At 37.6% G+C, this 27,183-nt stretch overlaps 3 protein-coding genes across 4 annotated transcripts; 1 reads left to right on the top strand and 2 right to left on the bottom strand.

The window, feature by feature from the left end:
* Window positions 1–4,675: 4,675 nt before the first annotated feature.
* LOC145479785 (uncharacterized) lies at window positions 4,676–8,358 on the bottom strand. The gene is made up of 2 exons (XM_081458235.1): window positions 7,803–8,358; window positions 4,676–7,113 (listed from the first exon to the last, which is right to left on the bottom strand). The coding sequence occupies exons 1-2, from the start codon at window positions 7,921–7,923 to the stop codon at window positions 6,758–6,760; spliced, it is 477 nt and encodes a 158-aa protein (XP_081314361.1). The 5' UTR covers window positions 7,924–8,358; the 3' UTR covers window positions 4,676–6,757.
* A 5,913-nt stretch (window positions 8,359–14,271) lies between these two features.
* Window positions 14,272–20,015, top strand: LOC145479787 (uncharacterized). The gene is made up of 4 exons (XM_081458238.1): window positions 14,272–16,205; window positions 16,978–17,028; window positions 18,804–19,086; window positions 19,614–20,015. Exons 2-4 carry the CDS (start codon window positions 17,002–17,004, stop codon window positions 19,706–19,708), a joined length of 405 nt encoding a protein of 134 aa, XP_081314364.1. The 5' UTR covers window positions 14,272–16,205; window positions 16,978–17,001; the 3' UTR covers window positions 19,709–20,015.
* A 669-nt stretch (window positions 20,016–20,684) lies between these two features.
* LOC145479780 (zinc metalloproteinase nas-14-like) lies at window positions 20,685–26,171 on the bottom strand. Of its 2 annotated transcripts, none has more exons than XM_081458230.1 (9): window positions 26,075–26,171; window positions 25,749–25,925; window positions 24,800–24,923; window positions 24,540–24,631; window positions 24,121–24,204; window positions 23,369–23,511; window positions 23,138–23,249; window positions 21,713–21,827; window positions 20,685–21,240 (listed from the first exon to the last, which is right to left on the bottom strand). In XM_081458230.1, exons 1-8 carry the CDS (start codon window positions 26,142–26,144, stop codon window positions 21,715–21,717), a joined length of 915 nt encoding a protein of 304 aa, XP_081314356.1. In that variant the 5' UTR covers window positions 26,145–26,171; the 3' UTR covers window positions 20,685–21,240; window positions 21,713–21,714. The 2 variants fall into 2 exon arrangements, with proteins under 2 accessions (XP_081314356.1, XP_081314355.1); XM_081458229.1 differs by having other exon boundaries at window positions 20,686–21,240; window positions 21,709–21,827.
* Between the last annotated feature and the right edge of the window lie 1,012 nt (window positions 26,172–27,183).

The following is a 27,183-nucleotide window of genomic DNA, read 5'->3' as shown; positions in this document are numbered from 1 at the left end:
ATTAGTAAGAGATAACGATGGACTAAAGGACACTGGTGTTTTATCACTGACATTGCGTTGCGTGTAATTGAAATGAGAAAAGGCAAAACCTTTTTTGTTGTTAATTACCTGAAATCTCCTACAACATGATTTGGCCCTTACTTTCCTCGTACGTTCTATTTATTAATCTTAATTGCATCGTAATAAGATTTCACTTGGATATTAATTTGGACTAGCGTCACATTGTAACGAATGACAACTGCAGTGAAATGTACGGTCTCTCTTTTGATCAGCGAATCTCATAACATTATTTAAAAAACTTATAACTTAATTCTCTTCATTCAGAAAATATTCTCACTTGTACTATAACGAATCCCGCTTTTATTTAATGAATTGCAGTTTAAAATTATCTGGTGTGAGCTTCATTTGCATTTTAACGGTGTCACCTGCAATGTAAAAAATTTGAACTAGGTGGACGTTATTATCAAGAATTCTGTATATTTGTTCTTCTTGTTGTATTTTATTTTTTTTATTATTTTTTTCTATTGTAGAAGGTGTTTTTATTTCATACTTGATATTTAATTCAGGTTATATATGTAAATTATTCATGAGTTTTGTTAATCATATCTGTATGCTTGGATCATTGATGGGCGGTGATCGGTTATTTTCATTAAGCTGTACAGTGTGCAAAAACAGCTCCTAAAATTATTCAAAATAGAGTATATGAAAAGACCAGAAAAGAGAGAATGACCAATATATTAAGACGGCTTCGTTTGCTGCAGTTTGCATTAACTTGTAAAAAAGATGTCTAAACTAAAAGCTAATATTGTGTAGAATCGAAGGTTTCCTTGGTTAATGTTGCGTCTATATCAACACTAGATTCCCAGTGACATCACCGGTTCACATTTTAATGGACGTATTAAACATTTAAAAAATCGCTTCTTTAGATAAAGATTATATTACCTAGAAAAATTAGTCGGCCCCATTTTGCTGTTAATTATTTGATTTGTCTATAATTACGAGCAGCCATGTCTTTGTATAGTTTTCTTTACTTTAATTTACCCAGGAGTATTAGAACCTTTTACCCTGATACCCTTGAGAATTCATGCTTTCAAATTGTCAAATAGTCGCATGTATATGAATGACTAATTTTTATATGGATAAAAGAACAATTCGCTAAAGGATATCACGTCTGCAATGGGAAAACAAACCGCCCAAGCTTAAATTGTTCTATTAGTCGAGGCGAGACGAAGTTAAGGTGGCTGAACACAGTTTTTGATACCTGTGTTTCACTCACCTTTTTCTCTAAAACCCTTGATCTCTCAGTCGCCCAAAATGGCAGCAAGCAAGTTAACAACACAAACTTTGGTTTTTTGATGGTTAAGCTGAAGTATGTGCCGTTGCCATGGCAACACGGATAAAAACAAACAGGCCTTTAAAATCGGTTTTGCTTATTTGTAGAAAATCTAGTAATTAGATTTTCTTTATAATTTGCATGTACCAAGCTTGTAACGATTCTCACAAGTTAACACCATTTTGCTAATAATTTAACAGAGAGATCTTTAGTTATCCCTTGTTGAAGGTTTACAGGAATATCTAGTTTCCTTTGTTAAAGTTAAATTATTTTCAATACTCCAGTTACTTATTTCCTAAAGTATTTTCGTGCCAAATTTCGTGAAATTCTAATGGCTAGTTCTCGAGAAATAGGCGTATTTCCGAGAGTGCAAATTTTCATTTCATCGCAATTTTTTGACTTACTACGCATGCGCTGCATTTAACTGGGTTCTTTCGGTAACAAAGAAAAAGCTGAGAATTGCTGAGTTCTTTGCATCTTTACCTTTTCTAACATACACTTGTGATAAAAGTCTAAAGCCATCAATACACTGCGTTCAATTATAGAGAAAAATAGCACAGATACTGCGGGTGTTGAGTAAATAAACTGATCGCTCTATTGACAGCATGTTTGTTTTTTTGAAATCCCTGTGCACGCACTGAATTGTATCAGCAAAGGCGCGCTCGAAAACTGTTCGGCCACCTTAACCCGGCAGAAATTGAAGCGACGAAAGTTTACCTTAAGCGCTTACCATTTGAATGGAATTTCCCGTGGAATTTTTGGACAAATGGAACTGCAGTATTCCTCTCCAAGGAAATGGATCGGATTGAGCCGTATCTATTGATCACTTTGGAGATATCCGTGCGGGAGCCTGGAACACAACAAAGATGGTGGCCGAACTTGCTGTGCTGTCAGACGTTTTAGCAGACGACGACATTGAAAATGATTTCTTTGTAGACGAAGAGGACGACTTGATTCTTTTGGCTGCAGCATCCACATTTGCAAAGAGAAATTTGAATCGAATCCAGGGATTTTTTGAGCAGACGATCCCTACGTATTCTTTGGATGAATTTAAAGCCTATTTCCGTATGCAGAGGGCAACTTCCTTCTGACTCACCTGTAGTGCTACAACGGTGTTGCAAGAATACCGATAACAGTGGCGACGAAAAGAAACATCTATGATCCACCATAGAAGTGATTGCATGAGCATCACATTTTTTTCGCTCGCGAAACGGCAAAGAGTACTTGTTTCCCTCCTCCGCGATTTGTCACTTGTACATGAAAGAGTCGTTTTGTATTCCGTGTAAATTCGTATGTTTCTGCGATGACTTTGTGTAATAATTGGAGTATATGATATAGAACAGTCTGCTCTATGTAGTTTCTCGTAGAACTGGATTCGACATAACCTGTCAAATACAATTACTATTTGCAAGCCCGGAAAGCGACCACGTATTATAGTCTACAGAAGATAGTTGTTACTTGAGTAGTTCATACTATAAATGATTCCTTTACCAAGTTCTATGTAATGTCACATAAGTTTGTTTTACACATTTCGATTTTGTGACAGTTAAAAGGTAAAATCAAACCAATTTTTTTTATTCATTTTAATTTAATTTTTATTGTTATTGTTATTATTATTATTATTATTATTATTATTATTATTATTATTTTGGAGGGGGGTGGGGGGCCGCAGGGGGTATTTAAACAGTGCCAAAATACTTTGTAATTATTTGATCTATTTTGTATTGCCACAGGGCTAAATTAGCATATAGAATCATTTACAATATCCGGTTAGGTATTAAATGTGAAGCGGAATTGGTGTTTTTTGTTTTTTGTTTTTTTTGGGGGGGTAACGAGTCAATAAAACGATCATTGACGTCAGGATATTGCGAGGTCAAATTTCGTCAACTTAACAGCGTCTTCTAGAGCTTACAGTACCATGAAAAAGTTATTTTTCGCTCTCACCATCTGTGTTTCGGTCATGTCTGATGGTAAGTTTGTAAATTTTAGGAATTCCATATTGACACTGCAGCTTATTTGACTTATTTTGAACAATTCCTCCAGGTGAACACGGCCATGTTAAAACTCATTTCCTTGGCAATTAAATTGTAAGAATTTTTTCGTGGAATAAGGAATGTTCACTACCATTAGCAGCAGTGGCCTTTGCAAAAATTTAGCTGTTAAGCTGGGCCGTTTATTTTTGTTTTGTTTTGATTTTTTCATTTTTACTCAGTATACTTACCCGTTTTTAATTAGTAGAAGAATTGGTTAGCCCCTTGCAGCATTAGTGATATCCGTCTAACATTTGCTGCGCTATTTAATATTTTGAGGAACTATACACTGGCTTTTACTTTTTTTCTTTGTTTGGTAGCCGCGAGGAGATAACTCGCTAGTTATTTTCTAGGTTTTTCTGTGCATTTTGGCTCGTACAAATTAAGTCGAGTGAGTTAACATCATTTCGAGCGGAAAAGTTCAGACCACCTGCGGATTTGTTAAGACACAGGAAGGAGATTTTACAAAGTGGCTGTCATTAAAATTTTCGTTTGAAACGGAACTTAAGAAAATGAATTAAATTGCCGTTATGGGTCACTTGGTTATCTTTAAAAAAAAATGAGTTTGTGAAATACTGACCCAGAGGAAAAATAATTAACACCATTGTCTATTGAACCGCGCTGCGCGTATGATTTGTTTTAAATTGTGTGCCGTTCTTAACATTACTGAAGTAACGTATATCAGCTTGGCTCGCCGGCTGTCTCTCCTATAATTTCTTTCGCGATATGGTTACTCTAAAACATTCTTTTTACTTGGAAGGCGAGCTATAGTAGAAACATGAATGATAGACATGCAAGATTGGAAGCTTTTAAGAGAAGATGAAGGGTGAGGGAGGTTGTCCCTCATATAGACCTTATTCTCAACGTAAATCTTACCAAGTTATTTTCAGAAAGAGTACCCAGCTCTCCCGCGAACAATGCTACTACGCGTGTTGCATTGCATCTTGGAAATGAAAACGGGTGTGAAGGCGTTAAGGCTGTCCATGTGAGATCATTCACGTCACAAGAGTGGCTATTTATAGTTATAATCTATCAAATATTTTCGCTTGCGCGCGATTGTTCTAAACAAGTCAAGTGACTGGATATGCCCCAGCTAAAACTGGAGAATATCCGAGTGATATTCCTCAATTTTCAAAAATGCGCGTATTGTGAAAAATATTTGAAGGATAATAAACACAATAGGCTCCATATGGCGCGAAAATATGCCTTGTCCTTGGACATTATCTGTTCCTCAAGGCTCACACTGTTCGCCGTGCAGATAATGCCGAACAGATAACGTCAGCGGACAAATATCCGTGGATATTTTCGCACCAAATGGAGGCTATTGTTTAAATACCGAGGGTGATCTAAAACTAAATTTAGAGACTATCTTAGGAATATAAGGCTGATGTGGTGGATTAATTCTCTGGCTTCATACACTCTTGTCGAAGATTTGATATAAGACGAAGATTCAAGATCCTGTTTTACTCCATTAGAATTTTATAATTCACTATGTTGTATCTTTTGTGAGATGTATAATGCTTACATTGTGAAGAAATTTTAAATACGCATTTAACTACTTTTGTCTTTAATTTATCAGGTTTTTGTTTGAAATGTTACTTCTGCAGTCCATACCAAGCCATCGCCGAGGGAAAGTCCTTTACTCCTGAGCAATGCGAGAAAAATCAAACGGAGACCACATGTTACCCTAACTTTGACAAATGTGTTAAAGCACACCAGAGCAGAAAAATGGAAGATGGCAGCAAGATGGAACATGAATTGCGAGCCTGTGCCAACGAGAAGCTTTGCGATGAGTTGCAGAAAAGGTTCGAGCACGCAGAAATGTTCGGCTGGGACTATCAACTCGCGTGCTGTAACTCGGAGCTGTGTAACAAGGGAGACATGGTCGCACCTGAAGTACTGCAGTGGTTGATTTCTGTTTTAAGTTGGGCGATGGTTATGATATAATTATTTGTAGTCAGTCATGTGACATATCTGCATCTAACTATATTGTCAAACTGAATTTTCAGTTGCTGTAGTATATCAGTAGAAAGATAGCTTTTCTGTCACACCACGCTGACCTGGATCATACTGGGAACAACACAAGTGTTACGAAGTGAAATTCGTTATTTAAGATTTTTGTCATTGTAGTCAGAGTTGAACGTTTTTTTTGTTAACTTGTACGTTTAGTTCACGTTACCGTACTTGCCGGCATATTCCGCTGCAGTTGGGCTAGTAACAGCTCAGATATTAACACAACTTCCTTTCAAAATATCCAGACCACTTCAAGAGATTTGCTTTGTCTTAGTCAGTAGTAATGGATATGTACACAGAAGACTCGTTCCCGTTGCTATGTTAAATACCCCTGTAGTCAGTTGCAAAGCAAGGCTTAAAGGTTGCAGCTCTACTGAGTCGTACTTTGACGAACAGTCTCAGGTAAGAAGTTGGCTAGACAACGAATTCCTTCCGTCAACTGCACCGGAATGTATTTCACTGTAACCTTTCATTACCGCAAAATCTCTGACATAGCCTGTAGTTAGGACAACTGGTACAGAGATCAATAAACGAGTGGTAATCCAGCGATTCACGGTTAGTGCTTTTTTACATTGGCGCTACTCATGAGAATAGCTTCTAAAAGTCAAACCTAAACAGACTATATTGTTAGCCGGAAACCTAAACATAATCGTCTAGCTTTATTACAAATATCTACATAAGCGCACTAACTATAAAAGAGTGTTATAATAAGTTAACACACGCACTCGGTTGTGAAATCGAAAAGTCTGGCAGACGTTTTCCATTTTCGTCGTTGAATCTTGGAGAAATTGTTAAAATCTACTTACAAGCCGCACTCCCTTCAAATTCACTTGATATCTGCACCTTTGGACTTGCAAACAAAAATACAGCAAAACGGTTGTAACGGTATCCCTTAACACATGCATAAACACCTGTTTCGTGACCAAGATTTTCTTGGTTAACCAAGCGTCACAAGCATGAAAATTTTTAATGTATTAAGCATTAATAGCGCTTCGAGACGACAACTATCGTTGCTAACTGCAACAAGTCAATATGGGTCACGGAATCAATACTTCAAATGATAACTGAAGTTTAACGTGCTCTCTGAGATACCATAGTTATCGAGACCCGCCGATTTGTTCTAACATATTTGTCTGGCTGGTTCAATGTAACTAATGGTGAAACTATACTGAAAATAAGAGAAAATAATAAGTTTCTTATTCGGATCTTTTTGAGATGATGTAATAAGAATCAAAGAACCACAAAGCGTATCAAAACAAGTTCGTTATCAGACTTATCATGCAGTATTAAAAACTAGACAAATGTAAATTAAGACGCTGACAAAAACGATGAAGTATATCTGACATTTTTACAATCATTCGTTTGCCCTCCACTCACCATATTAAAATTTATACAAGTAAACAGCGGCAGAAAGGAATGCCCCAGCGGTGAGGAGCAGTTGAGATATTATCTTAGTGCCAGTGTTACACAAATCTTCGTCACAACAAGAGAAAGTGCATTCTCCACCCGCCAGTATGATAACTCTGCACGATGACTCAACACCACGACAGTCAGCTACACACGATCTTGCCTCCACTTCATTTACCAACGCTCCTGATTTGATCTTGTGGTGATAAGTGCCACATGTGTAGTTATCGCTTGCGCACGTAACTTCTCTTAGCTCGTTTTCGCATATTGATTTTGGATATGGTCGGCCGTCATCTGGTCCCTTGCATTCGTAACATTTGAGGCAGCTTGCTACAAGAAAATAGAAACTAGAGATCTTAATCCAGTCATGTTTTGGAGTTAACATGAGGAGCACCAATAACAAATACATATAGGATAAACATTAACTTGTACATGGGCAATTATATTAATAATATAAATTTCTTAAGGTAGTGTTTCACAACAATAACAACTGATAACAGAGCAAATACGAGAGAAACTGGATTTTAATATAAAGTATTGGTTGTAGGGCCGGTGACCGTACTTCCACGGCTTTAATCAAACTTTCTGTGTAAGAACTGACCATTTAACGTTTGAATAGCTACATAGCCTTGGTTGAACGACTGAACTTGAATAACAATAACAATCTGTAGCCAAACATTTTAGACCAATACCCCAGTGAAAATACCACTTTGCGGCAATATAAAATATGCAAACGATGCACACTACACAGTTGAACCCTTTCTGGAACACAAAGGGGACAGAACCGAGATTCTGTATTAAGGAGGTTTCCTCTCTATAGAGCTATAGAGATATAATTATGAATTATGGTTTTTCTGGGACGAATTGAAGTGAACTGAAAAGGTGGCCGTGTTATGGAGATGTCAGTCAGAGAGAACTGATATCGACTGTACTTACTTAAAACAGTTGCAATGCCGGTTTTATCAGTGGACTGCGCAGTCACTGTATACAAATACTGTACGATAAAGCAAAACCCTGACCTGTGCGTGTCGTTAAGAAAACCATCACAAAGACATTATAAAACAGTCTAATCCAAGCGGTGTTTGATACCATGGCATTTGTCTGATAGATTATGGATTGAAATAAAACATCACTAGACATCTCTCTGTCATATAACTTTCAAGAACTGCACAACTAATGAATGGAAGGTTGACTGGCTCATGGCCATCAAGGCAACACTCCGTTCTCTTCGTCCATGTTCAGTTGATTACGGTTTTATGTCAGTTCGACCATAGTGTTGCAAGTCATGGGGTAAATTGTGACAGAAAAATGTTTTTGAATTGTGTTCTCTCAGCTCCGTGACGTCAAAGCGTTGTTCTAGAAACTGCTGAGGACTGTTTTGTTCTAAGCCGCTTTACCGTAAAATGTGTGACTCCTGAACTCTAGGCTTCACGCACGTTATTCAAACAACGAATTAAAAACGGATGGATTTTTAATTCAGCAAACTGTTTGAACAAATTTCTGGGATGTTTGAAAGAGAAACTCCCTCAAACGAGTAATCATTCTTGCCTTGTTCGCTGTACGCGCTAGCTAGACCGGCCGTTACTCAAAATAATTTTTGCTGTGGATGCTTTGCTAGTGATGCACTAATGAAATAGTATTGTTAAGTCACTGCCAGGCGCTATTAAAGTGTGTAGCTTGTTGACAGTTGAGATATCCTCAAACATAAGCAAAACCCCACTGTTTTCTTCTTAGTTAACGTTTCTTCTACTCAGTCTCTAGCTATTCTAATTTCTCTGTAGGGCAGCACTGTTTTCCATGCATTCTTGTTTCTGCTAGTATACAATTTATTTCATTTCGCTAATTTAGAAGGATCCAAAGTTATAAATTGTGACATGTTATTTGCGTTGAACTGATGCGGAGTCAGCCTATAGTATTATTTTTGTACGAAGAGAGTCTTGCTTCTTCACCAAAATATTCAATATACAGCACTTAATTGAGCTACTGACGAGGGACGAGAGTTTCGTTTACAAATGTTCTCTAAGTTTCTCCCTAAGATTTAAGCTTAAGTTTTAACCTTAGTTTTTAGCTTTTATTAGTTCTGTATTTTAGACATTAAATGTATGTTTTAAACTTTTATTTTTTAGAGGACCCTCCTGAAAACCACCTGTAGGTGATTGGAGGCCTCCTCTTAAAATATTAATTTATTTTTATTATTTTATTATATGCTTAAGAACCTTTACCGGCGAATCTTCTCATTGCAAACGAATTACGGCAAAGATAAGGGTGAAGTAGACATAAGCAGCCAAGTCACGTACCGATAACATGTGATCCTATTGGCGACAAGAATTGGCCCATTCTTCTCTATTCGCTTCTAGATATATGTTTTCTTTAAGTTTTATTTAACGTACTTGACACAACCTTCATATACTACATCTACTGCTCCATCCCCCCCTTTCCCTTTCCAAGCCAACATAAACAACCCTAATGACAGCTGTTACCATCCAGGATAGATCTGGCTTCGGAGCAAAGATGATGGGGTGAAAGGTCATTGGACGGTACGACGTCGTGCTACCAATTGATTATAACTAGAAAAATATCTCAGTAACAAACTATCAACTCTGTGACAACACTCCCTGAGTTAAAGCCATTTCTGAATTGTTTAGGAAAACATAAAGAAAGTGTTAGGAGAGTTTTGCTTTTGAACACCTAAAGCTTCTCGAGCTCCTTTGTGCTCTTTCGCGCTCCACTCAGGTTTAGTGAAAAATACGGCGTGCCGTGAGCCAATGAGACTCGAAGATTTTGCTTTAGTTATGATTATTCTGGACATCAATATTACAAAAAATTGTTTATTATAATCAAGAACAACTCAAGTCAGGGATTTAATAAAACAGTTTAATCAACTGAAAGCGTATATAACTTGTTAATAAATGCAAACACTGAGCTTAAACTGACAAGGGTCAACACACAAACAACACACTCCCTCAGCAGTTAATGCCTTGTTTGGGTCCACTATAAGTTCAACTTTTTGTTTTCACTTACGTTTTTTTTTCCTTTATAAAATCATATTCCTAAGCCTAACTAACACTTGTTTGCAAGCAAAACATAGTTGCATTGTGAGCCAGCTTGCTGCATCACACATTCGTAATATTTCCCACCACATTAATTTCACACATCAAGCGGTTCCTGCGAACAGAGAGGAAATGATGCAATTATATTAGCCTAACGGTTAACATAAAGAGTAAAAGAAAAGCAATGACTTGTTGTAATATCCAGTACACCATTCCGACAATTCCAGTATAGTTCAGTTTTGCACATGCGCATACATCGCTTATAGTGCCACGTTGTCAGATGTAGTCGGCGAAGTGTTCTTGTTATTAAACGGTATTCATCAAGAGAAAGACACGCGGTTGTTACACTTGTAATCGTTTTATTACATAGGAAATAAAACTAAAAGAATTTAACAGGTGTGTAGTTTAAGTAATGTTGAAGTAGACAGTTTGTTTACTTGTTCATCAAACTATCAAGGCTGCTGGCAACAAAAAACCTACCTGGTTATTACAGTCTGAAATTGAGCTTTTTTAAAAGGACTTCTGCTTATGCTGTGAATTCAAAGCACCTCAGTGACACCGTAAATTACAACTACACTACAGTTGGACAGCCTTTTGCAAACGAATTTAGATTTCAGTAACCGGTTAATTTCGCGGACCTACCTTTTTGTGGGAACCACTTCTCATCGCATACTGAGCATACCAAACATGGTTGAAAAAGCGATGAAGAATGGCGCCAAGTTAACACAAGAAGCCAAGTTGCACAAATCTCTGTCGCAAGCAACAAACAAGCACAGCGACGTTCCATTTCCTAGTGTGTGTTCAGTACGATCACAAACGTTTTGGAGAGCGTAAAGCTCTTCATCAGAAATGCATGAACGACTCTCCACCTCGAAAGAAGTATGGTTATCCGGTCGGAATACTCTTTGGACTCTGGCACACTTATATTCACTGGGACAGTAGGTTTCCCTTTGTTCGGCTTCACACTGACGTGCGGTGTAGGACACCTTGAGGGGCGTAGAATGATTAAAGACGTGACTAATACTTCCATCGGGTCCTTCACAATGGTAACATTTGAGAGCATCCAAACTACTAGCGAGGCTGTCATTATTGCATAGATCGTGTTGGCAACAAGTATATCTACACTTCCCTCCTGTTTTCGTACATGTCTTGTTCCCTACTCGTTTGCAATCTTCTTACGTTCCACACGCTTTCAGTTGTACCTCTGTTTCCACCTCGTCCCCGGCGTAATTCGAAAACCTGGCACGGACGTCAAGACATGTATCATTAGGAGCAACACATGTGAAATTCACTTGACTTGTGTTGCACTGAGCAGGTGAATATAGCTGGCCAGTGGGATTTACACAGCTGTAGCACTGAAGACAACAACCTACATCCAGAATGTAAACAATGATAAGCGATACTACATATACTTTTAATTTGATTTAAACCCTAAACACAGCGCAATATCGACCACGCTCTCAGAGTGGTCGTAAGTCGTCTATCAACAGTATCAACAAATTAACAAACACGGAAAAAATGAAAGTTGTCTATCAGTTCTAAAACTGTTCTAAAAGGCAATCGTTTCTCACCTGATTCTACCACGGTAAATAGTACAGCTATGGCTAAGTAAATAAGTTTCATTGTAGCCGAACGCTAAAGTGAGCAAGTGCAACAACAGAACCACAAAACCTCTCCCGTGAAAACGTAGTGGCGCGCGTTTACGAATGACCTCTTAACTTTGTGGTCAGTCAATGTCATAGGTTTCAAGGCATGCCAAGGACCTCTTTGTTCAGCTTTTAGTGACCCTTAGGTAATATAACCTGAGGGCAGATATTGTATTGTCCTATATCATTTCCGCGTGCTCCAGCTAAGCCTATCATCAATCAGTGGGCTCTATCAGTATGGTAATCATGATGTTGGCTTCACCGCAAGACACCGCATTCCTTCACATAAACTGGTCGGAAAGTAAGATAAAAAAAATTGATATCATACCAACTGTTCAGTGGACTGCTTTAAAGAGAAATATTACGTGCACTGGTTGATTGAAAAAGTGACTGATTTGACTTTAATAGGAATTTAAAAAAATTGTTGTTTTGTTCTTCAGATCATGTGAGTATCTCAGTAAAGTCCTGACTCATCTTGTGTTTTATACCTATTACTTGCCTCGGGCGATATTGTAAAAATTGTAAAAATTTGTTCACTCTGAACACCAATTTACCAGACATTTCTATTCTTTTCTTCTTTTCTACCGGTTACCTCCATAAAAGGAATGTCAGCCGCCACGTTGTGACGTCACTGCGCAATGCACTTTTCCATGTTTTTCCATTTTCAATACAGTTATTAATACGAAAGATTTACCTTACTTTTCCGCGGACTGCACAAAGTGGCAAAGTGGAACATGACCAGCCTCATATGGCACGTGCACGATAACGTCATAAAATGGAGGCTACTGTTACGTAAGTAACCGGAGGAAACTGAAGTTCAAAATGGGGGCCGTTTCATCTCGAATAATGACCACGGCTTCCTTCTGTTTTCTTCGACTGCACGAGAAAAAAAAACTTCTCTTTTTCTTGCTGTTTTCTAAAATCCTTATTAGTTATTATTATTTTCAGTGGTTAAATTTCAACCTTTCGTTGTCCTTTAAAATCCGCGGACTATGTGTATACTTATTACGTTTAGTTTGAATATGGTATAGATAAGAATAATACCGAATTATAAGAAAAGAAACTTTCTTGTATTTTACTGTGTATAGTAGGCACAACGCATGGACTCAGATTAATTTTTATCCTTATGTAATGAGATTATCAGCGGGTAATAGGGGTTAACAGAGGGAAAGCTTTTTCTTTTCGTATGGTCATCAAAATAACACTAATCAGAGAGCAAGTTATGCGTTTCTTTTTTCTTGTATAGGCAGTGCATACAATTACGCAATGCTCAGCACCATAATTACGGTTTTACCCGTTTAACTTAACCATTGGCATACACAGTTTCAAGGATATGCACACGATTTTAAAATCCTTATATATTTTTTTCAATCGAAAGTTCGTCTTCGCCATTACACAATCGTCGACACCTCGCACCTATTTTATTTTTTCGTCTTTTTACATACAATCGTATGTATTGACTTTTCATCCAATGTTTTGGATAAGGACAGAGAAAAGTTCAAACGTGAATTTCCTTTGTCTACGGGGCGCCCTGTTTGAGTCTCGTTCACACTTATTGAAAACTTTTCGGCGAGAAACTATAGATTCACTACAGGCCGTCGACAGAAACTGAAGCACTACATTGTTACGATAATAGGGTGACTTCAGAATTTTTTCATAGAAAGCTATGAAATGTTATAACCCGGATCGAAGTTCGAGGACTAATATGTAGTTTTTGAAACATAAAATTTTTGGCGACAACTGCCAACCCATAGGCCCGAGACAGAAACACTCTATTGTTCTTATTACTGTATACCAAAATTTCCCGTAGCGGCATGCACACAATTAAACGACATGAATTCATCTATTTTAATACGCTTAGACTCTATACGGAGCGTTTGAAGATTTCGTATTTTTCATTAAATGTACTTCTATGATAGAATTAAATTTTTATATGCAGAAACAGTTTTGTATCTCAAAAGTTAACCTGCCAAGGGTGTTCGAAAACAAGGCTTTTGTTCTCAAAATCTTGCTCCTTTTTTCGCCCAACTCGGAGATTACTCGTATCTTCGAGTAATCTTCCAAAATGTTTCTCCAAATCTATCCACGTACTCGTAGGACCATGTTTTCCAACGATTTATTCCACATAACATTTCCTCGACAGAAGTATTACAGGGTCATTCCATTCAATATCCACTGCCAACCCTCTAAGAAAAAGATCAAGGTGCCGACACGAATTTTTCAAGACCCCTCAGAAGAAAATGCGAGGACGGTGACCTTGTGACTGTCTAGAAATTTTAGATCTTCGCAATACTGACCCTCAGAAAATCTCAAAAGCGTCCTCGTGACCTTCGGAAATGTTCGATTTACTCCTTATACCCTTCAGAAAATTTCGACCCTCCTTTCTAGCCTTTCAGAAAATTTCGTCAACGTGGGGGTGGGGGTGTGGTGGTCCCAGTCCCTGCCGGTGGTCCCAGTCCCTGCAAGACTAGGACCCAGTGGCCACACGTCCAATAAATCTCAATTGCAAAATGCAAACAACAAAAGTAACTTTCAGTTCGGAACAGTCAGTAGTCAACTTGCTCCAGAGTCAACAGCTATACAATACAATCCAAAATGGCGGCACGTTCTTGAAGCATATTTCCGCTGATATTTGCCTTCAAAAAAGAGTAAACGTCAATCAATCAAATTTTTTTTTTCGTTCTGCAAATACCAGTTAAAACTGAAATTTCAATTTTTCGCCAAAAACAATACAAATAATTTCGTCATGTCAAATTATAAATTACAGAGTAAATTACTGTGCAAGTGAAAAAAAAAGTGCAACATATTATTTCTGGCGATTTGGCAGTATGTTCCAGAATCATTGACACGGTTTGCGATCTTGATTTGTTTCAACAAGACCTGGATAATTTGTATAAGTGGAGTGTTCGGAATTTCATGAACTTTAATGTCAAGAAATGCAAAATTAAGAAAATTTCTAAGAAGACTCAACCACTCACTTTTAGTTTTTTCCTAAAAAAATTCTGGACTGGAAGAGGTTAAAGAGTTTAAAGACTTAGGGATTATTACTAATCAACACTTATCATGGAACCCACACATAGATTACGTTGTATCTAAGGCCAACAGAATGCTTAGCTTAATTAAAAGAGCTTGTAAAGGGCTAGATTACACTACGACCTTGCGTACTCTCTCTCTCTTTTCTCCGGGGACTACAATTGCCTCCGTAAAGATACTTTACGATGTATCGATACACTCATTGAATAAGTTATATGATTATTCTCAGTGGCAGATCCAATCTCTGTATGTACATGTGTTTGGATCTTTTTGTCCTTTACCGCAAGCCGTCATCTTGATTGCTGGTGAATTATGGTATGTAGCTGATTAAGATGTTTCATGATTGTGTCTTCCGCAAGAACAAAACACAGAAAGAAAGGAGAGAGTCCATGCGACTTGCCCCGTCAAATTACCCCCAGATCGGGAAAACGGACTCGAAGAGACGGATGAAATTTAGATTAATCTTTGTGCGATGATAGTGAAAATGGATCGGCAATACAGAAACGAATTTGTTACATTAATGGGAACCTCGTAACGAAGGAGCAGGGCATGAGCATGAGTACAAATCACTTGTTGATGTTTTAACAAATAAGACGTGGTAGGTTTAGAATGTAATGATTTAATCGGTGATTTAATTAATCCTGGTTACTGAGTCATACACTTAAATTGCACCAGTATCGTTCTCCCTGGGCCTAGAGGGAGCTTTTTGTCCACAAAAGAAAGATTAAAACCCCTTAAAGGTAAGCTAAGGTATAGTCCCTGTGCCTCATTGTCGATAAATAATTACTTTATTGCCTTTAAGGCTTTATCGATCGTCTGGTTTCCCTTCCCGTTTCGCGCTTTTGGCAAGCTATACATGAATTGTTTACAATCTCTTGGTTCATCGAGTTTTAAAACTAAGCCTTTTCTTTCTGTGCTTTCATACATTGGGGATGTATTGTTTGAACTCCAAAATTATGTTGGATTTTCCCAGTACGTAAATATCATATCATAACAAAGAAGGATATACGCGACTTACAAGTGATCAATAGTACAAGGCATATTTCTAAACGAACTTTTGCCTCATTAACTTCGGTTTACACAATGAGTATCTCAGTGCCAATTTTGCTTCGTCTTTCATCATTTGATTAAGATCGAAATGAAACATCCACTTCGTCAAGTTCATTAATAATTGGACACACGCTAATGGAACACCAGGGAGGTCAAGCCGCCTGAGTTTGCCGTTTGGTCAGGCGTCTCGTTGATATCACAGTAGAGGCTTGCTTACGCGTAAAGCTAACCAGGTCTGACGAAGGCACGAGTTTCTTGCAAGATTTAATTTAGTTAGCGGAATAGTGATGTCTGAGTTTCTGCGGGATTTTTACGATTGGAAAAGACCACGATTGCTAGAAACTATCATAAGAAATAACTGATATTTTAATCGTGTCGCGATTTGAATTCTTTGGCCATTTTTCCAAGTTTCAGCGATGTTTAATAAATTTCGCGCAAAATTAATATAATTAAGGCAACACAGGGCTGGTCATGTCTTCAAATCACCTGTTAAAAGTTGAATACTACCGGCAGAAAGGTTATACGTGGCAAGTTTAGATTCATTGATTTAACCTTGGCTGGTAAGTTGATTAGATTATATCCTTGCCACGCTCAGAGAAAATAAGTTTTACGTCCGCAAAAGAAGGTTAAAAGGTATTAAAAGGTAAGAATAAATAAGGCTTGGCCTTGGTATAGTGCTCAGACATCGTAGAAAAATAAGTTTCGAGGTCTAGTTCGCCCTATCTATTTACCAAATTCGTTTATTTGGCTTTTTCTTTCTGTGTTGTCATATAAAAGATAAATACACTTGCTAATGAGCAAGTTTCAATTTCATTTTTGTCCTTTTGTCCATAAATACGGCTTTACCCATTAACCTTAATCTTTGACATACAGCCGTTCAAGGATATGTACGCTACTTAACTTGCACGAGTGGTATTTCAACAGAAGAAAACTATTTCTCGCCAGGTTTTTCGTAGGTGTTATGTTCTTATAATTTTTGTCTTTTTATACAACCGTTTCGTTTTTATAAATCTGAATCGAAACGGGCAATTCATTAATTTGATTTACGATTATAAATGAGCCAGTGAAGTAGGGGAAAAGTTGTCTTCGACGTGCCAGAGACGCCCAAGAATGTTTTAATAGTTTTTTTGCGCCCTGTTAGTTGCCGTCTCGCATTAGTTTTGCCGTGTTTTAGTGTTTAAAGGCCAAAACCTTACATCACACAGTCAACGATTACTTGAGTTACAGGTACATGTAAAGTAACCCGGAGTACAACTGGTTAAAAGTTCTAAACGTCGCACGGGACTGTAGCTCGTTAATAAATTCATCAGCAATATTTCTTGAGTACGTGTTATTTCCCTATTCCCCTAGAACTTGATCAGAAATGTACGTGAAAGATAGTTGTCTGGTGCCTTAATTGCCTTATTCCTCAACAGATTAAACAACGTCATTGCCTTAAAATGGCCTTGAAGATCTCTTTCTCCATGGTAAGAAAAATTTGACTCTGTTTAGTTTTCGTAATAACTGCTTATAAAATGGTAACATGTATACTGCATCTCAGTGTCTATCATGGGCCGTTCTTTATAATAATCTTACTTCTGATGGATATTTTGTCGGTTCTTACCTCAAGCATCGTAGATTGGAACTTTCAGATGTCTTTTACTGTTAGAGTAGATATTAGCAATTTAATAAAGTCTCTTTCGCTTCCTGGCCCCAATTATTCGTAGACTCGTATTTGTAATTAGCACATAATTTCCGGAGGTGAATATAAAAATTGGACGCTATCATTCACCGCCCTAGTATACGGTAGGCGAAGAAAATAAGCTTGGTTACTAAGCTTTGGTCTGAATGATACTGATGCGAGTATTCCTGGGCAGAGGTAAAATGCTAGGTATAAAGCGCCTGCTATGCCAATTACAACCAATTTGCTCTTGTCAGAACTGAGACGACCACAAAATTGTTCAAAATTGTTAAAATCAACAACGGGACTAAGAATTACAAATTTATGAATTACAAATTTAAGATTACAAATTAATGAAGTCTGTTTAACCTCGCACGTAGGGGCCAGACCACCCCCCTAATGTTTCATGAAGGCTATATTTGCTTGGTTTATATATTTCTGAACCAAGTTTGGCAGATGAGCTTTCTTTGTTCTCCAGTTTATTTCAATTTGGAAGTTGTGACAAAATGTCAGATTATGACGTCATAATTGATGACGTCACCAAAACGTGCTATAATTTTTTGTAAAATCTGATAAAAAGATTATGTCATTGGAAAGGCCTTGACTTGAGGAGTAAAATGCCGGAAACCGTTTTTTGCTATGATGATTATTTTTCGAGATATGGTAAGTTGTCTTACTGTCTTCTAATACTGTCTTTCTTAAGTCGGTCTCTCTGGTTTATTTTTTTCAGTTTTATTCTAGGAGGGCTAATAATCTAGAAAAATAGAAAGCTTGATATTGTCAAAAATCGTATGGTTTTAGAAATTTGATTTTCGGCTTTGTTAGGATGGTATTAACAGTAAAAAAACGGGTGACGTCACAGGTTATGACGTAACAAAACTAATTTTAACGTAATAACACTAGAGGGACAATTTTTTATTCCGATTTTCTTCTTTATTTTTGCTTTAGTCATCTGGCACATCACATGTGCAACATAGCTGCATTTGCTGGAACAAAATTACGGCTCCAATTTGGGGATTTTTCTCAAGGGGGGGACCCCATATTTTGCAGAATTATTTTTCATATTTAAAAATGCCATATTTCATTTAATTTTTGTGATATGGACAAAATTTTTTCAGGTTTCAACTCCCCTTGATGTGGCCTTTCGAACACATTGTAAAAAAAAATGCATATTAAAAACTTCAAAAGTGGCAAAAACATGACGTCATCACTGTGACGTCACAACTTTGACATTTACTGACATTTTTCACATAAATATAATTGGCAATAGGTCTCCTGCTCATCTGCCAAGTTTGGTGTACAAAGAGTCAATACTTTTTAAGTAATGTGAAATAATGTGAAATACCCAAGAACTGACGAAACATTTGGGGGGTGGTTTGGCCCCCACGAGTCGTGGTGTTTTTTAACTACACGTATGCTGAGTAGCAACTAAGTTATGCTTTATTTCAACATGGTTGAAACAGCAAGCCGCACTTTAGATAGCCTGTTCCAAAGGACCGCACCACTATAGCTAAAGCTATCATTTCTTGTTTCCTGTGATTTGATCTTGGCTCTGTGGTTTTTTCTCGTTTTTTCACACAGTGCGTTTGGCTTCTGTGCGGCTTTCTTGTGGTCATTCCGCAAGTGAACAGTATCGAGTGCTACAAAGGCAGGCTTGAAGTCGTGAATTGCCCTGACAAGTGCCAGATGATGACTCTATCATCCAGTAATCACGATGACGTAATTGACAGGGATTGCGGCACTAGAAGGCGCGGTGATATAGATATAATCTGTGAACAATTTAGCGAAGAGTACGAAAGCAAAGGCTACGAAGATCGCAGATGTAGAAGGACTCTTTGCACCAGTGATCGGTGTAATACACCAGGTAAGGGCGATGACTGAAACATTCAAGTATAGCATTAACACGCTGTCATCACAGCTGTAAGCTTTAGGAACTACCAATATATTCCAGTTAGGCATACTGTGAAAATCTTAAGAAAGATTATATAATAGTCTCGCATTTTGATTGGTTCTTACTTATGATCTATTGATCTTTAGTGACGTCCTTGACATTTGTTTTATAAAGTAATCGCGATTTTTGACGAAATCTGTGATGGGTAAACTATGTTCAAAATTATATCCTTTGATGTCTTCAACGTGACACGCTTACATCTTAAACGTGACACGCTTATGTCGTATGACCTGAAAATGGACCATCATTCCCCGAAAAGCCACCATCTTAAATTTAATTTCTCGACTTTTCCATGACATCACAAACCACCAATGAGAGACTCAAAGAAAACAAAACCCATGAAGGGAAAATTAAGCTAAAATTATTCTTGATATTAAATATATTAAAACGCACGAAATTGCATGAAAGTTAAAAAAAGTATGGTATTAACCTCTCCACAGGCTACAACGGCCCTACCATCCCCGGAAAAAGAAAAGACGAGGGAAGACCTGGAAAAGACAAAACACATGACAAGAGTAACCGAGATCAAGAATGAAAATTGCCTTCAGCGAATGCGACGAAGCAATACGAAGACAAATGTTGTTCCAATCTCTACTTTGTTACTAATGACAAAGATATTTAATACCACTGAGTATTCTGTAGAAGATACTCTTAAAGAAAAACATGATTGACATTTTGTGACCTTGATGATCCATTTTAAACAACTTTGTTTTCTTTTTCTTTCTTTCTTGTCGCAAAACTTGAAAATAACGTTTATTGCCATCATATTTCTCTCCAGATAACGAGACAAACTAGCGTTAATAAAGAGTGAAAAAAACTTTATTCTTCCTCTTAAAGTGAATTTGGGCTGCTTCTCCAGAAGACCTTTGTGCCTTTAAGGGCACTTCGGCTGTAAGGATCGGCTAAGGTCATGCAAGATAGAAAAAAACCGATTTTCCCAAACTTTGCCAGAAAAAAGGCCTGGGTGAACTAGTTCTAAAAATATAAGTTTCAGGTCGCTTAGATTTTTATGTAATTTTTTGCAATTTTTTTCCTATTTTGCGCTCGCCACGGCCTAATTTGACGCCGAAATCGGGCATTTTTAGGAGGCTCCCGTTTAAAAAGTGAAAGCGTTCTAGAAAAGATTAACCCAGGAAATCAAAAGACCTTATTTCTTCTGCTTATTCGCGGTGTAAAATGTAAATGAAAGTTTAAGGTGAATTTTCCACGAATTTTTTTAAATTTACGCTTCGCGACAGAGCTTACCAACTCTGAATTTAGACGAAATTCCATGCTCAAAAAAGCACCGTGGTACATGGCTTCACCCAACGAGACTATACTCTGGGCAAGAACAATCATTCCAACTACACGTCTGACGAAAAAAAATTGGGGTAAATTAATCGGCGAATTCTGAGAATATTTTCAAAAAGGTCACTTGAGCGATATGAGCGACCCTTTGACCTTTTATGTCATTCGGCCGCTCTTGATTTGACTTTCACTCGTCGGAATACACGTTTCTTTGCTTTTGTATGCTTTTCTGACATATCCTCAAGTAGAAGAAGCTAGGATTTTGAATTTGGAGGCATCTACCGGCCATAAAATAAGAACAGCTGGCGTATTTTTGAAATTTGACCCACTTCGCATTTAGATCGACGGTTACGTTATAAAGCTCGAGTTGATCGCCGAATTGCACGTTTAAAATTCGCTTTTAGAAAATAAACCCCAGCGCGCGCATGGTGCTTAAACCGAAAAAACGCATTAGAAACGATTAGAAGCACTTTATCTCCATTTCGAAGAATGCTGTGTTTTACAACTTTTTACGTCATAATTTTTCCTCGAGCTTTGGAAAAATAAACTCGTTCGCCCTACGGAAAGAACCTGTTGATAGGCTAACCTGGTTAGAGGTTACGTAGAAAAACGTTTTCTGAAGCTTTAACCTTAATATCTACAGTAGAGAGAAGACAAGACAAGATCTGATAGGAGGTTTTATTTTTTCTCAGCATTAATCAATCAGAACCTGCAGGTTAACAAGCCTCGTAATGAAGTCTTTTGTATCCAGTCTACAACATCTCCTGAGATCTCCATAACCTGAAAATAACACAATTGAAGGTATTAGAATTTAGCCATTAGAAGTCCTACTGCTGTAGTTACAGAGTAACAGAAATAGAGGTAACAAGGAAAATTTTGCTCTTTCTTTGTTCGTTGGGCTGTGTCGAAGAATCGAAGTGACTTTAGCCGAGCAGCAAGCAGGGCACTGATGCAAATTAACATACATGTTAAAAGTTCCATAGTCTTCTTTTTAGTTTACAAGACGGGTGCGAGGATTGGAGGAAAGCAGTGATTGCCCTTGAGATCATGCCATTAAGCCTCTCTTTCTTCAGTTTATTGAATTTAAAATAAACGTTTAGTCTTTTTATTGTTAGCTGGGGGTGGGGAATTCCTCACACCAAAGAGAACTTCTGAAAGTTAGATTGATAACAAAGATCATTCTTGTTGAGTTCTATGTCGGACGCACTGAAAATGAGCTGATGATGAAGAGATTTTGAATAAGCACACCTGCCATTAGCATTTGCCACAGGTCTTTGGGCAGTTCTTTGACATGAAGTCCACATGGCTGTGTTGGCAATAACCTTTTTGTGCCCAGTATGAACAACTCGAGTTTTTGTCCTTGCAACCTAGAAGAAAGAAAGATAGATAGGCATAAACATGTGCATGTAAACCAAGAAAAATAATATATTATTTCTCAGGAAAGGCATAATACAGATATAACGGTTTGAGTAAAAAAAGTATAAACCAACTGCATCTGAATCTATCAGTTACGGGAATGAATCCTGTCCAAAAATAAAGTGGAACTTCCAGCGTCAGTTAATTTGTAATTCTTTTAGCCTATTATTGAAAGGTGCAGTAAAACAGCGGTGACAGAACGTACGAATTATAAAAAAACATCATAGTTAATATAGGGGATTGGTTATGAAGCCCGGCAAACATCAAAGGAGCAAACAAAGATGCCAAGATTTATGCTGGATGGTCCACGACCGGGCACAATCTTTTGCTTTGCGCTCATACACTATCCATGAATTACGTAACCAAAACGTTTCTATTGGTTAGTTCCTCCGTCAGTAGTAAACAACTAGTTTGTTTTGTGCACGGTCAAGACCAAAGAAGCGAACAAAAACATACAACAAAGAACTTTGTCGGGTTTCATAATCATTCCCGTCTATTCACTATGAAAACATCAAATAAAATATAACATGCCACCTAATTAATTAGCATAACCCAAGTTAGGCCTGTATGAAAAGAGTTCCTTATGATCCCGTGACGGGTTGTCTCTTTATGTAACAACGCTTTTCATGTTTTTATGAAAAACCATACTTTTCTTTAAAGTGCCAATTTCTGCCAGATATTTCTACGGTTTAAATGCACACAGGCAAGTGGCATGGTAAATAACTGAACATGTCGAGGAAAAGGTTGTTGTTATTCATCGTGGTGGATGCAATAATAAAGTGTATTATCGTTTGTCTCACGATGTAGTCACTTGAGATGTAGATCGCGACGTTTCGACTGCTTACTGCTAGTCTTCTTCAGGCGATAAGGTCGACTGATTGCACGGTATCATTTATATCACAGCCGACCTTTGTGATATAAATGAAGGAGTTGATTTTGAAGGTGGATCAAAACTTTTTTTCTTAATCTATTTTCTCAGAAATGATTTAATAAAGTTTACCAATACTATCGCGGAGTTGATTTTGAAGATGGATCATAACTTTAACGATATTAAGTTAAGGAGATTTGTACTGAGCTCTAAAGGCAATCTTCCTAATTCATTTTTAGATCCTATGTTTGCTGAACATATAACCTGGTGGAGCAGTTTATTTTTGTCTTCCCTAACGGAGGCTAAATTAAATTCCTGGTGAACATCTAGCCCTCATCAGTCTGTTACAGAGAGATGCACCGAAATATCAACCAAGCATTTGGTGAAACTTACTCTCACCACCCCCTCCTCCGCCCCCTTCCCCTCCTCCTCCACTGCATTTGTACAACAGATTCATCTGCTTCACGTCTATCTCTGATGGGCCTTTTTTGTTACTTAGAGTAACCTAAAAACAAGGCAAGAGAGAGGACAAATAAAGATTGTTGTTGTTGTTGTTGATGTTGTATAATGAGACACACTTAACCACTGAATTATCAAATTTCAAGGTTTGATTCTGGGTCTTACTCCTTGTTTCTTGGCTACAATGGTCGGTCTTCTGTTTGCGCTGAAGGCGTAACTCTGGTAGTGCATCACACTCCTGTAGTCGTATGGAGTGCCAAGAGAATCAATTGTGGAGCGTGGGTACTTCTTGAAAGCATACTCAAATCCTGAATGAAATTTAAAAAATGCTCGGAGTTACGCCATACTTTTATTTAGTGAGGAAGGTGGTCTTATCAATTTGCTGGAAGCTTCCGAGGCCCTGGATACAAGCAAACCAGACTACTAGTAAGAGTTTCGCATGCCAGCTGTCCTGAGCACAAATACTTTTTTGCCTACCATTTGGCATTCATGATCAGCCCATTTGTGGTTTTCAACGTTATTTTTATTCCCGTTGTTCAAAATCTGTTTAGTTGGCAATGAGAGCCTGTGCAAATTTTCTAATTAATTACAACAACGATACTTATCGTAGTTAGATTTTCACTTGCTGTGGTGCTGCCCCAGTTGTTCGGATAAATCGCTATCCAATGGATAAGTTTTAACAAAACCAACCACGTTAACCGCTGGATAGTGATTTACCGGTGGATTGTGTTATCCACCTTTCGAACAACCCGGCGCTTTAGTGGTGGGTTCGGCACACGAACTTATAAAAAACGTTCTTGACGAGTAAATCACTTCTTGCTCTTCAATCTGTAAAATTGTGCGACATCAGGTGGAGTTACTTGTGGCGCTTATTTGATATCCATAGATGGGACACTTAACTATGTTTTTATACCTACCTTTCTGAATGTTTTCCCAGTTGATTATCACGTAATCGTCGCGATCAGGACGGGACTGTTCATGATAGAATCCCAGGGCATGACCTGAGAACAACAGCATCATCAATAAAACAACAATAACGTGAGGAAAAACTGACTGCAATTTAGGGGGGAAATGTTTATCCCTTTAATCAGAGCGTATTCACGACACACTGGAAAATGAGAAAAAAAAAGCAGTCCATAACTTAATACCATGCGAGAAGGTGCATTTACAGTGCTTTATTGTAAGGGTTACCATAGAATTTCAGATGGGTCAAACAACGTAAATAACAACAGAAACATGCGTACTTATTTCTTGTGAGAGATAATGTATTCTCTTGGTGATAATGTGTTATCTTATTAGTGTACCCTGTTTCATAAAATCAGTCATACAAACCCACCAATCTCATGTGCAACAGTGCGCGGGTTCCAGCATCCACTGGCAAGGGAAACCATCTGTCTTCTTCCTGTCCGTCCCACATATGACGTGCATCTGGCAAATAATTGAAGATTAATCCCAACGAATTGAAAGCAATCACAGGAAAAGTCGAAAGTCAGATATTTTCTTTATTTGACTTCTGAACGAGGCAGGCCGAATATGTGGCTGAGCCCAATAATGGTGTTGAATTTATGTACAAATTGGTGCCACTTTAATGCTTACCCTGAGCCAATGTGAAAGTAGGCATAAGCGCTCTCAGTTGTCCTTTTCTTGAACCGCACACACGTTTGAGTTCTCCACAAACTCATGGCACCATCGATTGCTGACATAGCTCTTGAACTGCTCTCTATTAGTAATGATTGAAACGCGTACATTCGATAAATTTGCAAGCATTAGGAAGATGGTAAATGTTTACAGCATGCAGCTTACAATCAGTATCAATCCGCACTTACATTGTAAAATCTGGTTGAGGCTACTGGTATCTACTGGTATACAATAAAATTCTGCATTATAAGCCATGGCACATACAACTTCAGAAGGGTTTTTGCGTGGTGTTATAAACGGGAGGTGGTGGTGAAGCGTTTTAAAAGACATGTTATGAAGTTAGCCTATAAAACTAACATCTAGCTGCTGTGTCAAAAGATATTTATTACTAAGACGGTTGATAATAGATTCGAATTTTTAATATATTTTTATTGATTTTTGGTTGATGAAGCCAAAAGCATAGATTTATCTAGCTAATTAAGTACTGCCGTGTACTACAGCACCAAACATTGGCTAGATTTATTTTTTATTATTATTTTTTACCATTAAGTTGGTAAGTTATTTAAGTTAATGTGCAACATTACATTGCTAATTCGATCGAAATTAGAGTCATACTTTTTTGATGCTCTTTACGTATTAATCTAACAAACAATCAACTGAGAAAAGTACAAGATGCTTCCGAGATTCAGTAAACGTTTAAAGTTGACCTACAGTGGCATGTTGGATGATTAAATGGGCGATTCTATTGAGGCGAAAACTTGGAACAAAAAAAAATACAGTAGCTCAAGGCTTCAATCGAATCGTCCATTTAACCTCTCTGCTAGAGACAAAAAGTTTGATTTATAAATAATCTTCGGTCTTTGATAAAAACTTTGAAATGAGTTCCACAAAACGGATTGATTACTACCGATTGCTGGATCCAACTGATAGACAAGAACCGCCCCAGGCCATAGATTCTTGCGAATTGACGCGCGGCCCAGTCCAGCCTTACTGACGTCTTCTCCGAGCATGGCAGCCATTCTTTGGGCGTCGGTAAGGATCATGTCGCCTTCGAACAAGTTTTTGTCTCCAAGGGCAATGTTTTCTTAACAGAAAAGTGCCCAGTTAGTATGGTCGGTTAATGCTGAAATCAATTATTGCCTTCACTTGTTCTACCTATACTCTTAATTTCGTTGATTAGATTAAATTGAAGATTATTGTCATGACACATAGGGGCTTGATCTTATATCGTACCTTCTGGTCGATGCAAGTTAGCGTGAGTTGTACAGACCAAGAACAATAAGACTACCTTCCAAGGAGCCATTTTTCTCGCTTCCCCAGAGCACGAAAAAGAATCGGCTCACCAGTTTATATAGATAGCTGCTTCCATTCAAGCAGAAAAGATTAATATTTAACCAGCTTGTTGAACTTTCCTTTTTAATTTTCTACTTCAAACACAGCAGTTTTCCACTTAAGAATAGTTTACGTTAAAGTGACTTTTGTCGTGTCGTTTGTCATGAAACACATGAAAAAGTTTCAATAGAGAACACGCAGTATTTACTCACAATTATAAGAATTCAAAACAATTCTTGTTTATCTAGTTCAGTTGCTATATAAATACTATTTGCGTATCGTATTGCGATCGTTTAAGTTGAAAAGTCAAAAGACAAAAAAGCAATCAGGCTCAAAAATATACTAATTACATATTAAAAATATAACATATCGCTATCAGAGGGTCTACCGTGGGATAACTGATCATTATTATACAGCTAGTATTTAAGTGAAAAATTTAAACACAGTATGTCCAAGTTTCCTTTTATCTGGCAAGCAGTTGGCTTCACTATGGAACCTCTACTCAGCACCATTCTGTATCCGTTATTATACATTTTTAGCACCTGAAAGGCTGCTCAATTATCACAGCTGTCACTTCCCTGGTATTCTACAAACCTTTTATCTCGTGTTTACAATAAAACGACATCGGATTAAAGAATTAAAATTTAAGACGAAATCCCATAGGAAATCGAGCAATTTCAGCTTTCAGTGGACAAAAACCTTGTACCAGAAAAATTCCAAGTACATTACAGTCCTTTTTTGCATTTTCTAAATGCTAAAGATATAAATATTTGCCTGAAATGACACCAAAAACAATTTCCCGTGGGAAGTCAAGGAAATAAGTTTCAAAGTTCAGAGAAATTGTGCAAACACAGGTAAAATTTCATCATCAGCTTCATTTCACCAGTATTTTCAGGTGTTCCATATGAACTTCAACTCTTGTTTTCGACATTTGGTGTTGTTAGAAATGATTTCTTTTAAGAAGAAAGTTAAAACAGTCGCATAGAAATTTGTAATAAAAGTTAAATAAT

This window comes from Orbicella franksi, chromosome 2 (assembly GCF_964199315.1).
Source record: "Orbicella franksi chromosome 2, jaOrbFran1.1, whole genome shotgun sequence".
NCBI classification, from domain to species: Eukaryota; Metazoa; Cnidaria; class Anthozoa; order Scleractinia; family Merulinidae; genus Orbicella; species Orbicella franksi.
The sequence above is the reverse complement of the archived record's forward strand: the minus strand, read 5'-3'. Positions and strand labels throughout refer to the sequence as shown.